The 13,988-nt window shown below is 35.5% G+C and overlaps 1 protein-coding gene across 1 annotated transcript in view; it reads right to left on the reverse strand.

Annotated features, from left to right (window-relative positions):
- Nucleotides 1-1,033: 1,033 nt before the first annotated feature.
- LOC107673284 (probable 2-oxoglutarate dehydrogenase E1 component DHKTD1, mitochondrial) overlaps nt 1,034-13,988 on the reverse strand; it is a 15,898-nt gene continuing 2,943 nt past the window's right edge. Inside the window, exons 3-17 of the mRNA XM_016466815.1 lie at nt 12,419-12,630; nt 12,082-12,276; nt 10,184-10,453; nt 9,850-10,021; nt 8,662-8,860; nt 8,263-8,575; nt 7,953-8,037; nt 5,642-5,781; nt 5,217-5,367; nt 4,990-5,096; nt 4,116-4,280; nt 3,948-4,030; nt 2,846-3,015; nt 1,832-1,917; nt 1,034-1,713 (exon numbers count right to left, since the gene is read on the reverse strand). Of these exons, the coding sequence (XP_016322301.1) occupies nt 1,612-1,713; nt 1,832-1,917; nt 2,846-3,015; nt 3,948-4,030; nt 4,116-4,280; nt 4,990-5,096; nt 5,217-5,367; nt 5,642-5,781; nt 7,953-8,037; nt 8,263-8,575; nt 8,662-8,860; nt 9,850-10,021; nt 10,184-10,453; nt 12,082-12,276; nt 12,419-12,630 (2,450 nt within the window). The 3' untranslated portion in view covers nt 1,034-1,611. The remainder of the gene's footprint in view (nt 1,714-1,831; nt 1,918-2,845; nt 3,016-3,947; nt 4,031-4,115; nt 4,281-4,989; nt 5,097-5,216; nt 5,368-5,641; nt 5,782-7,952; nt 8,038-8,262; nt 8,576-8,661; nt 8,861-9,849; nt 10,022-10,183; nt 10,454-12,081; nt 12,277-12,418; nt 12,631-13,988) is intronic.

A 13,988-nucleotide genomic window follows, 5' to 3' on the forward strand; every position in this document is an offset into this window, starting at 1 on the left:
TAGGTTTAAAATCCTTGTTTCATTTTGCTGACATATTAAGGTTTTTATAAAAGGGATTTCGGATATGTTTTTATCACAACATAAATAAAAATAATGTCAATACCCTACCCATATCACCATGTTTTTAAGAATAAAATGTTATATAAATCAGTTGAATGAAGTAGAAATTTCAGGGCAGAAAATTCTCAAATTTTTCAAGGAAAAAAGCTCTAAAGACAAATAGGAAAAGTATAACAAATTAACACTTAAGAAGACATGTTAAGGAAACAAAATGGCTCAAAATATCATAATTGACTAGTGCATGAAAAAAAGTTTTGTCTGTAGTGTCCTGTCTTAATTAATATTAACAGCTTAATATTCCAAAACCGAAAACGCAGTAATGCTGTTAAAATACTAAATTACCTACTTTTGCTTCTTATGAATGAACTTTTCAAGGTTATAATTTTTTCACGAATGTCTAAAAGAAACATGAATTGTAATTCATTTGAATTGATTGATTGATTAAGAATGAATATACGAAACGACAGACAAACAGGTTTAATTATTAATATTTTGCTTTGCATGATGAATATGTTAATGGTAAATTATCAACTTTTTTTTTCATTACTATTTATTTGATTTTTTATCTCCAGAATAAGTATTCAAGTACAAATTCAGTTACACTTTTCAAGGTTATAATTTTTTCACAAATGTCTAAAAGAAACATGAATTGTAATTCATTTGAATTGATTGATTAAGAATGAATATACGAAACGACAGACAAACAGGTTTAATTATTAATATTTTGCTTTGCATGATGAATATGTTAATGGTAAATTATCAACTTTTTTTTTCATTACTATTTATTTGATTTTTTATCTCCAGAATAAGTATTCAAGTACAAATTCAGTTACATCCACACAACACTGTGACTACTGAAAACAATTCATATAATTCACCATTATAAATTGGATTGGATGGGTTTATCATGGGTAAACATTCACAGGCAACTTTGCGTACAACGCTCGAGCTCGTCGTTTTCAGCTCTATTGTCAGTTGTTTTCAATTAAATCTTTCACTTCGTAAACACGTAACAATCGATTCTTTGTTGTTATTTCCCACTGATTCTACATTCATCTGGAAAGAGTTGATTCCAAGCATCCCTTAATTCACATGCACACATTTAATGCACCAATGATTTGATCGTGAGCCACTACCAGTTCACAACACAATATTCATGTCATCGCCACAACGATAATTATTTATATTCTCTTCTTTGCCTCCATTCAGTCTTCCGCCCTCTGCACGTATATCAAATTTCATTTAAAAGTGCTTCGAAAACGTTTTCTACATTACTTCTATACAATAAATTTTTTTTTTTGTGCCAAATATTACTTTGAAATATCAATTATGATATATTGATAAACTGATTTAGATGTCAGTAAGAAATATTCAGCCAACAGATGTTCCCTTGTACCTAATAAAGGGACGCATTAAACAGTCAAACCTGCAATATGCCTCTGTTTAGCACTCAGGCTACAAACAGAGCTCGGCGTTTGTTGTCAGTGTACCAGTCATAGATTGTTTGCTACAATAAGACGATAATTTCTTGAAGTTGATGGTTGCGTGGTTTCAGGAGAAAGACGCGGTCAGGATGGCTTCATGCTGCTGATGGTGGAGAGTACCGATGCCCACGGCAGGAGCGGGTAATGCTGGTCTGCTGACTGATCTCAACTGAGGAAACAAATGACGAGATCAGCATCAATCATTTTGCAATAAATCAGTGTTAATTTGACGAATGTCGTGATTTTAAGCTAAGAGGCCCTCTATTAGCTGAAGTGGTGAACCTGACCTTGCAGGCTAACTGTTTTTCAAATCTGGGTGATACAAATGACCAGCAGCCCATGTTCTGTGGCTCCTCTTGACTCCAGATAAACTCTGTAATGGAAAAGGAAAATATATAATGTGATATAATATAATAAATACATTTGTTTCCAATAGTGTTTGCTATTTGCATGTTCACAACTAGTAACACAACACTGTAACAGGAAATAAATATACAAAACTGTTCAAAGGTTTGGGTAAAAAAAAAGTCAGTCAGATTTTTTACAAATAAATTAGTATTTTTATTTATCAAAGATGCATTAAATAGATTAAAAGTGATATTAAAAGACATTTTTAACGTTTCGAAAGATTTTTCATGTTCTTTTAATTTTCTATTCATCAAGAAAAAACAAATATATATCAGTTTGCACAATAATATTAAGCAGTTCAAGCCTGTTGTCTGTATATTAAACTGTTTTCAACATCGATAATAAGAAAATGTTTCCTGAGCACAAAATCTGCATATTTCTAAAAGAATTAGGAGCTGCTTAAAATTCAGCTTTGCCACTACATGAATAAATTACATGTTAAAATATATTCAAATAGAAAAGAGTTATTTTAAACTGTAAATTAGCTTTTACTTCATTTTTGAAATACTTCAAATAAATGCAGCCTTTGTGAGCATAAGAGACTTTTTTTTTTTTTTAATCCGACACCACATTTTTGAATGTTATTGTGTGTATAATAAACATAAATATCAGGTAAAACTGTATTTGTATTAATCAGATTCAACTATTTTTAAATAATTATATTTCATTAAATAACGAAAAACATATATAATTTTGTATTTACTTTTTCATCTGTGTAGTGTGTAGTTTATGAACATTAACATTTTCGAAGCACCTCTGCATTGGGAACACATTTACAATTCCTTACAAAGGCCCCTCACAGAGCAACTGCCACTGAACCAAAGAAACACATGCTAATTAAGACAATGAATAGACTGTTCCATGAATAAAAGATGCTTATATGAGCAACTCACCTTTGGCGTTTGTGTATTTATTTAGCTCCTGTTGCAAGGCTTCTGTGGGGAAAGGACACAGTTCCTCCACCCTGATCAGCGCTGTGTTTTTTTCTGCCTCTGGTAACGTCTCTCTATGTTTCAGCAGGGCGTAGTAATGTTTACCTGAGCAAAACAGAATCTGCTGCACACTGCAAGACAAGAGCAAAAGATACGTTTTTTTTTTTGGAAAGAAAATAATACTTTTATTCAGCAAGGATGCATTAAAGGGGGCATAACACACAGTTTCACCCAATCTCATGTTAATCTTGAGTACCTATAGAGTAGTACTGCATCCTTCATATCTCCAAAAAGTCTTTAGTTTTATCATATTTATAAAATAAAGATACCGCTTTACGATTCTCTCAGGAAAAAGCCGAGCTCCTGGAGGCGCGCCGTGTGCGGAGCTAAAGAGTGACGAGCACTTGGGCGCCGAATGCCAACAAAACAGACATTTGATGCCGTTTCACTTACTGTCTGCAGTTCTGAATCATGACCGGGATCTTTTATAGCTGGGACCGCTCCATCTTCCAGTATCAAACAATGTGCAAATCCAGCTTCGAACTGGACCTTGTTTATAAAACGTTCGTCAACAAACACACTTGTGAAACTCCGTTGCTGCCCCGCAAAAACAATCTGTTTTTTGAAACTTTGTCCATGCTTAGCATGAGAATCTAACTCTTTAACAGTGTAAACAACTCTGAATGCATGAAACAGCATTGTACCCCCCCTTTAAATGATTTAAAGTGACAGTAAAGACGTTTGCATTATTACAAAAAAAATTCCTATTGCAAATAAATGCTGTTTTATTAGCAGCACAATTGATAATAAGAAATGTTTCTTGAGCAGCAAAACAGCATATTATAATGATTTCTGAAGGATCATGTGACACTGAACAGACTGGAGTAACGATGCTACAAATTCAGCTTTTTCATCACAGGAATAAATTACATTTTAAAATATGCTCAAATAAACAAATAGATATTTTAATTGACAATAATATTTCACAATATTACTCTATTTTTCATCAAATAAACGGTGAGCATAAGGCACGTGTTTTAAAAAAGTGACTGAATGAAGATACCTTGCATGGTTTACAGAAGTATCACCAATGACAGGCTTAAAGGAAGTTCCTGGTCCCATATCAGCCAAGCTTGACACTGCCCCCTAGTGCAAAAAAGAGGTGAATATTCCTTATTAAAACAACAACAACAACAAAATCATATAAATGATATTCATATCTTTAACGCACAGAAAAGCGCAGCAGAGTCTTCGGAGAGGCCACGATCAGCGGCTTCCTGAAGTTTCTAATCATTTGTCTCCGCAAAAGGTGGAAGTACTGAGCTGGTAGGGTAGGATTGACCACTCCCATGTTCACCGTGTCACCGTCCACACCTTCCTCTTTACTGTCACAGAGCTGCAGGACGAAGAGAGTGCAATTATGCAATTATTATGCAGAAGATTTAGTCTGTACTTTTCCTGTAAGAGAGCCTGCATTAAAGGGTTAGTTCACCCAAAAATGAAAATTAGCTTGTGTTTTACTTACCCTCGAACTATCCTAGGTGTTTATGACGTTCTTTTTTCAGATGAATTCAGTCGGAGTTATATTATAAATTGTCTTTGATCTTTCAAGCTGTTTAATGGCACTCAGCGGGTGTTGCAGTTGAACAGTCCACAAGTCGTCAAATAAAGCTCACGCATTCATAATAAAACGTGCCGCAGACGGCTCCGGGGGATGAATAAAGGCCCCCTGTAGCGAATCCACGAGTTTTTGTAAGAAAAATATCCATATTTCAAACGTAATAAACACTTTTCTCTCACTTCCGTTATATATCATACGCGGATCCGTTCCAGCGGAAGGCGTATGACGTATGCACAGCGCGCGCGCCTCTGAGATATGCTAGTCTCGCGAGTTTGTTTAATCGGAGCAAAGGAAGCAAAGTTTCCTTACTTTAGCTAAGCAAAACCAGTCTCCTCTTGGTTTATAAATATTTGCTCTTACTTTGCAAATCTTCGGTTTGTACTTCGTACTTCTAATTTGTGACCGGCGTTTTGTTTTGTTCTCTCTCCGCATTCGTCACTAATCACTAATTTTCATTTTTGGGTGAACTAACCCTTTAACTCACCTGTAAGAAGCGCTCGATTCGGCAAGACGAATGCTCTGGTCCGGCTCCATCGTATCCGTGTGGCAGTAAGATGACCAATCCACTCTGCAGGAGCCATTTCGCCTCACCTAAAGAAGTTTAGCCACAAAACAGGATTTAGGCTCTAAAGATGTATTATCCATTTGACCAAAGGTTGTGCAAATTATACTGTGATCCTTAGTACTTGATTGCTTTTTTTTTTTTTTTACCTCCAGAGAGGAAAGTGTCAAATATTATCTGGGCACCGTTGAAGAAATCTCCAAACTGAGCCTCCCAGATGGGCAGCAGTATAGGCTGAGCAATGCTCATTCCATACTCAAACCCCAGAACAGCTTCCTCAGAAAGAGCACTGTTGCACACCTGCGAGAACACACACACACACACACAACATAATTATATGCAGTAAAATGTGCTGGCTTAAAGAATCGAAACAGCAAGCCACCCAGCTCAGGAATGAAGAGCAGCTGGTGTATTGAGTTACAATACAAAGCTATCACATTCCATTCCATCAACCAGCATAATCTAAAATGTAATGTTAAAACATATATTAAAAAAGTGATAAATGATTGCAGCAATGCATAACTCATGTTTGCAGTACACTGTGCATGTTGTGTCCGTGTCTGGTTTGGCTCACCTCCAAGTGGCCTTTCTGGATAGAGTTGATGTGATTGAGGGGGATGTACATGTCGTTGGTTTCCTGACACACAACCATAGCGTGACGCTGACTGAACGTACCCCGGCCAACATCCTGACCACTGATACGGATATTAAATCCTGCATTAAATACATATAAAAATAGGTTTTTAAAACTTTTTGATGTTAACATATTTTCATGTACACTGATGATCCAAAGTTTAGGGTCAGTAGGATGTTTTTTTCTGAAAGACATTATTCTACGAGGATGCATTAAATGGATAAAAGTGACTTTTACATTATTATAAAAGAGATTTCAAATAAATGCTGTTCTTTTGAACTTTTTATTCATCCATCAAAATATTAAGCAGAACAACTGTTTTTAACACTGATAATTATAAGAAATGTTTCTTAAGCATATTAGAATGATTTCTGGAGGGTCATGTGACACTGAAGACTGGAATAATGATGCTGAAAATTCAGCTTTGCAATAATATTTCAGAATATTATTATATACATGAATCAAATAAATACAGCATAAGATGGTTCATTATGGTTCACATAAGATACATCTTTAAGCCGACCACAAACTTTTGAACGTTAGTGTATAATTCATTTAAAAAGTTTAAAAAGGTAGAAACTGTACACAGTACATTTGCAAAAAATTATTGACTTTTATATTATCATTAAACTCAAGAACAATGAGTTCGAAATGATTAAAATATTATGTGGAAAATATTTAGTTTGTATTAAGCTGACAAAGAATCCTTTCTAATAGAGTACAGTTAAATAAATGATCTGTTATATAAGGAATATAAATTCTAAACCTATAAAATGCATTATTTTTCACAATAAATATTGTCCAAAATTATCTTAAAATAACCAGTGAACAACCTAAAGGTAACAATGATTAGGGGAAAAATCTGTATACAGATACACTGAAAGCACAAATTATTCTGTTAATGTTCATTTTAACAGTGCAAGGAAGGAGAAATGAACACTTTACCCTGGCATAGCATTGAGCCAAACGCCAGGGCTTCTGCTGTGGACCAGTCCAATTTTGTGCCCTCTTCCAGTTTCTGCAGGCGTGCCTGTGACAAAACAAAACATTTGTTTAGGTTTGTTCAAATCAAATAGACTGCATCGATTCTTTACTGAGAAACTTATTTTTGAAGAGCCGTTCATATATATTGTTACAGATATTCCTACTGTTACATGATACATGCATAAACATTAAACCTCTCAACTGTCATATTGCTTTTTTTTTTTTTTTTACAAAATGCCATAAAAGATCAAGCAAGATGTTCTTTCAATACCTGCACGTGTGTCTTTCTCAGATGACTGTGCAGTTGTATCTCCTCAGGTATGTCTACTGATTTGGCTCCTACGAACTGCAGCAGGGGCATACCCCGGCCAACATCCTGACCACTGATACGGATATTAAATCCTGCATTAAATACATATAAAAATAGGTTTTTAAAACTTTTTGATGTTAACATATTTTCATGTACACTGATGATCCAAAGTTTAGGGTCAGTAGGATGTTTTTTTCTGAAAGACATTATTCTACGAGGATGCATTAAATGGATAAAAGTGACTTTTACATTATTATAAAAGAGATTTCAAATAAATGCTGTTCTTTTGAACTTTTTATTCATCCATCAAAATATTAAGCAGAACAACTGTTTTTAACACTGATAATTATAAGAAATGTTTCTTAAGCATATTAGAATGATTTCTGGAGGGTCATGTGACACTGAAGACTGGAATAATGATGCTGAAAATTCAGCTTTGCAATAATATTTCAGAATATTATTATATACATGAATCAAATAAATACAGCATAAGATGGTTCATTATGGTTCACATAAGATACATCTTTAAGCCGACCACAAACTTTTGAACGTTAGTGTATAATTCATTTAAAAAGTTTAAAAAGGTAGAAACTGTACACAGTACATTTGCAAAAAATTATTGACTTTTATATTATCATTAAACTCAAGAACAATGAGTTCGAAATGATTAAAATATTATGTGGAAAATATTTAGTTTGTATTAAGCTGACAAAGAATCCTTTCTAATAGAGTACAGTTAAATAAATCATCTGTTATATAAGGAATATAAATTCTAAACCTATAAAATGCATTATTTTTCACAATAAATATTGTCCAAAATTATCTTAAAATAACCAGTGAACAACCTAAAGGTAACAATGATTAGGGGAAAAATCTGTATACAGATACACTGAAAGCACAAATTATTCTGTTAATGTTCATTTTAACAGTGCAAGGAAGGAGAAATGAACACTTTACCCTGGCATAGCATTGAGCCAAACGCCAGGGCTTCTGCTGTGGACCAGTCCAATTTTGTGCCCTCTTCCAGTTTCTGCAGGCGTGCCTGTGACAAAACAAAACATTTGTTTAGGTTTGTTCAAATCAAATAGACTGCATCGATTCTTTACTGAGAAACTTATTTTTGAAGAGCCGTTCATATATATTGTTACAGATATTCCTACTGTTACATGATACATGCATAAACGTTAAACCTCTCAACTGTCATATTGCTTTTTTTTTTTTTTTTACAAAATGCCATAAAAGATCAAGCAAGATGTTCTTTCAATACCTGCACGTGTGTCTTTCTCAGATGACTGTGCAGTTGTATCTCCTCAGGTATGTCTACTGATTTGGCTCCTACGAACTGCAGCAGGGGCAGCGCTACACCTGTGTCCCAGAACGAGACTCTATTCTGGGGCTCCACCAGGTCTCCCCAGCGCCCCTGGAGGTTGGTGGGCGGAGGGCTGTAGAGGGTCATGTTGTTCAGCCGGTCGTTGAGCATAGCGTAGTAGGTGGTCTTGATCTGACCACGCTCTTCCTCTGTCATCAGACCCTCAGCGACGAGCTGGTCGGCATACGAATCAGGGATACTTTTTCTCGACCTAGAATGGCAATGAAAAGAGGAAAATTAAATGAATTTGGAAAAGAAATGTGAATTTCCCAAACCGTGACCGTTAGAGGTACCCACCGAATAATTGTATACATTGCGGGGTTTGTGAAAAAGGGCTCGTCCAGCTCATTGTGCCCCCACTGGCGGTAACAAAGCAGGTCTATAATAACGTCTTTTCTGAAACGTCGCTGGTATTCCACGGCCAGCCGGGTCGCCCTGAGGACCTCCTCAGCGTCATCGCCATTCACATGGATTATTGCACATCCCACCATTTTACCTGAACAGCAACAAACAGAATTGCAAAAATGTTGTTTAGTTTTTAAATGTTATTTTTCTTCAGCTAGTTTCCAGGTAAACATTTCAAATTTTTATTTAGTTTAATATGATGTACTAAAACAACTGAAAATGAAATTAAAACAAAAAAAACTATATAGAAATAAAAAATACCTAATAAAAATGACAAAAACACAAAATTGCAAATTTGTTTAACTAAAATTAAAATAAAAACATAAAATATAAAAACTATTAAAATATACAAGATAAAAACTAAACTAAAACTTCTATATTATTCTATAAATTATAAATAATAATAACAATAATAATAATAATAATAACAACGTATATAAATAAATGCCATTCCAGCTTCTGTGGCTATTTTCATGGCAAGAAATATTATGGCTGAACTATATCATGTTTTTACAATTTATACTACGTATATAAATTAAATTATTAATAATAATACATTTAATTTTCTTAATTAAATGAAAGAAATATCATTATTGCACTAATACTACTGTATTGCCATAAAAATATTACTATTATTATTATTAATAATAATAATAATAATAATAATACTTTTATTTTAATGAACATCAATAAAATTACAATCCTAATATTACCGGCCGTCTTAATTTATTTGCTTTTAAATTATTTTTATCAAACTATTATTTAAAACTGCAGAAAGACCTTTCAAGGTGCGGTCACATTTTCCATTGTTGGGTGAATTTATATTATAATATAACCACAATATAATTTCCTATTATTAGGATTGCAAAATGTGATTGAAATGTAGCCTGCACAATTATTTAATTTATCTCAAATAATTGGATTCAGTTTAAATAACCACAACGAGACAATTAAGAAACAACCACGACAGGCCAATCTTAAGTCATACATCTCAGGTTGGAAAATATGGAAATCTATGTACAGTGGAAAAAAAATAAAAAATAAAAATATAAATCAATCACACCCCTGACAAATACATACCAACATCACTACAGTACAGAGATGATCGGCCCCTCTCTGAGGGAGTGGTGTAGCCCACTTGATTGTTCACGATGAGGTGGATGCTTCCACCTACTCTAAAATGGGGGAGATTTGACAGGGTGAAGTTCTCGGTTACTATGCCTTGGCCTGAAAACGAAGCATCGCCGTGAACCTGTACATAACAGATAAAGAACTGTAATGTTATAACATTACCACAACTACTATATATTAGCATGGTGTATAATGTTATAGCTAGTGAATTTCCTAATCCGGAAGCTAAAACATAACTAAAACAAGACATCCTAAAATTGATTGATTGATCTCTGCTCGGGACCTGCAGGCAGATGACTTTGTCTCCTGGTCGTGCATTAGGGTCAGTGGAGTAATCGCCGTCCTGTTTGACTTGCTGACGGCCACGAGTCTTTCCTTGCGTCACGGGGTTGATGGCCTCCAGGTGGGAGGGGTTAGGCAGCATAGTGACATGGAGAGGGTGTCCCGCCCCAAAGTCCAGCTCCACCGTGGAGGTCAAATGAGACAGCACGTCTCCAATTGAGGGAGAGTTCTCCGGAAACTCGCTGAGACCCCTCATCTTACGGAACATGAGCTGAGAGCGAGAAATGAAGAAGTATTTGGCTCGTCAAAAGCTTAATAATGGCTGCAGGCAATGTCTCAATTATAATGTTCTCCCAAAACTTGCCGTTACAAAATAAACTGTCATTTCTTGAAGAATAAGTCTATTTATGTGGAATGAGGAGGTGGAGATTGTGACTCAGAGGATTAGATGTGAAGAAGAAACAATGAGTGAGGAATTAAACCAAGATGGCATAAACATGACTGACAAGGAAGAAAAACAAGGAATCGATTCCAAACCGAAGGTGTGCATGCAAGCACAATTTTAAAGGGAAAAATCACGCAAAAATGTAAATTCTGTTATCATTTACTCCCCCTCATGTCGTTCCAAACCTCTAGGACTTTCTTTATAACATAAAAGAAGATATTTTGAGAAATGTCACAGAGTTTTTTTGTCCATATAATGGAAGTCAATGGTAACCAAAACTGTTTGGCTACTATCTTCTTTTATGTTCCACAGAAGTAAGAAATTCATACAGGTTTGAGTAAATAATGAGAGAATTTACATTTTTGTGTGAACTATCCCTTTAAGAGTCATCACATACAACAAATTAACAAAATAAGATCAGTAGTGAAAATAATTAATATAGTATGTTTCCATTACAAACATAAGTTTACCAGCATAACATTTACATGAATTTTAAATTGATATGTGCCACTGAGTAATTATTGTGACTTCATTGGTGTAGAATTTATTTTTTTCAAGCTATTTTAGCAGACAGTACTGTAGAGGATGACAGGAAAGCGTGGGTGGAGAGTTGGCAACAGGATTGGCAAAGGACTTGAACTCAAGTCACCAGAGATGCAATTGCATTATATGTCATTGTGCAAACCACTAGACTTTCAGTGTCGAAAAATGAAATTTGTCATTAATTACTCACCCTCACGTCGTTCCAAACCCGTAAGACCTTCGTTTATCTTCGGAACACAAATTAAGATATTTCTGATGAAATTCGAGGGCTTTAGAAAGGTAGTAAGAACATTGTTAAATTAGTCCATGTGACATCAGAGGTTCAACCTTAATTTTATGAAGCTACAACTCTCGTGAACGCACATCGAAGACTGACATGGAAGAGAAGAAATTGATGAATAAAGTCATTATTATTGTTTTCTTTGAGCACAAAAGTATTCTCGTAGCTTCATAACATTACGGTTGAACCACTGATGTCACATGTACTATTTTAATGATGTCCTTACTACCTTTCTGGGCCTTGAATGTGGTAGCTGCGTTGCTGTCTATGCAGGGTCAGAAAGCTCTCGGATTTCATCAAAAATATGTTAATTTTTGTTCCAAAGATGAACGAAGGTCTTACAGGTTTGGAACAACATGAGGGCGAGTAATTAATGACAGAATTTTCATTTTTGGGTGAACTATCCCTTTAACTAAAGCACCTTTAAATGCTACCTTTAGTATATAAAAACACATTGTTTTAATATACTAAAACGGTTTATCTCCAGGATTAAATACCCACATTTTCAATGTGTTCTCCATCTGTAGACTGTATATATCGGACTTAATATGTTACAGCAGCAGGCTGTCTAGACATGCTTTAAACTGTAATCTACATACAGAAAATATAGCCAGAAGAAATAAGAATCAACCTCTGGAGGGAACTGCAGTAGTCCGGTAAGCAGGTTGAGACGTCCGCGGTGAGGCATTCCCATGACCATGTCTGTCACTCCACTGTACGCCGAAGAGCGGAACAGCTCGCAGAAAAATCCCATCATGCTCTCTGCTCCCTCACCTCCATATCGTTTGACAGTGGCAAACTTGGTGGCTAAAAAGTGGTCAAATTCCTTTTTAAAAGAGAACACAAGAGACGTACATTTGCTGATGCCAGTGGAATCAAGAGTGTAATGATTTACATGCTATTCAAAGTGTAACAGGCATCCTGAGGCATTCAAAATAAAAGTGACTAAATGCAAACTGCTGTGTTACCTGTGATTCAAGCATCAGTTTAGCCAGCTGTCTCCTCTCCTCTGTCGAAAACGCCTCTTTCTTGAGTTCCTCAAATCGGTCTGCAAACCACTCTCTTTCCTGCAAGCTCTGGAGCTGAGTGGTTTCCACTGAAATTCTCCCACAGTATGTTCTCTCCAGGTAGGCCACCACCTCTTCTGAGGTCGCCTCGGCTTTGCCAAAATGCCGCAATCCTGCAATAAAGACAAGAAGAAATGTAAGGAACTAAATGGACCAAATTAAAGGAGTGTTATTTAAAAATATACTGTGGTAAATACAACTCAACCTCAGCGGCAAATTGTCAAATCATCATCATATTAGGACACTGCATGGCAGATACGGATTCATCAGACATTATACTACTATCACTTTATACAACTTAAAAAAAAAAAAAAAGACTAAAATTGAATATACAACACTATAAAATATTCTTTAAGTGTACTTGTGATAAAAACTTAAAATTGTCACAGAAAATAATTGTAACTAATATCTTAGTTTAGAAAAAAGTGTAGGCCTATTTACAGTAATAGACTTACAATGAGAGTGTATGGGGCAAGAGATTGCACAGATAAAAACATTAAAATACATATTTTTTAGGGCTGGGCAAATTAACATTATTATTATCGCTTAAAAGTTAACGTTAACTTTTAACGTTAAAGTTATTATCGCGTTAACGCATTAATTGATTCATGCCGACAATTATTTTATCGCGCATTAACGCAGTTTTTTAATAATATAGTTCTTTACTCAGATGCAGCCGAGTTAATTAAATAATTTGCAGCTTTACTCGCAAACTACATTTCCTGTTCATCAATAAGGTGAGAACCATAGCCATTATAAACCTAAATATACTTGATTGAATTAAATTGAAAAGTGTAGTGTAGTAGTAGTAATAGTATATGTTTGCGGTCGTAATGATGACAGCAGCGCACACAAAACAGTATTTGATCCATGCTCCGGTACGGTTAGCGCTCACACTGCATGCGTACCGCACCCGAGCCCAACCGAACCGTCCCCTGTCCCACCTCTTCCAACCGAGCCAGGGCCGGCTAAACGAACCGCGCCCGAGCGCGGCACGGAGCGCTCACACTAGTCAAACAAACCAGGCTTTGGGGGTCAAACGCGCTCGGCACGGTTCAAAACGCCTAGTGTGAGTACACCCTTATTCTCCCACATCCCGCACACACAAATCTCTACCCGCCCGCACCCAAACTCGCCCATCAAGTGTTGTCCCGCGCTGCACTCTGTTGCGCTGGGTCCCACGGGAGTGTAGATCTCTAATTGGAAGATGCCTGTTATAATGTTATGATCGAGGTTCTGGACTCCGAGCATAACTTGTTTTTCTGTAACAAGCTATAAAATATCTTCTATAAAAACGTTAATGCCCTGGCAGTGGCAAATAGCTTTGGTTTTATATTTAATTTGATTACATTTTTTAATGAGATTTACAAGAAATATTTTAACTGCTACTATATAAAAGGAATACTGCTGTAAAAAAGCACCTTATTTGTTTAAAGTGTTTGCAAACCAAATGTTATTGCACTTTTGTTCA

This window comes from Sinocyclocheilus anshuiensis, unplaced genomic scaffold, assembly GCF_001515605.1.
Source record: "Sinocyclocheilus anshuiensis isolate Anshui unplaced genomic scaffold, SAMN03320099.WGS_v1.1 scaffold68, whole genome shotgun sequence".
Lineage (NCBI taxonomy): Eukaryota > Metazoa > Chordata > Actinopteri > Cypriniformes > Cyprinidae > Sinocyclocheilus > Sinocyclocheilus anshuiensis.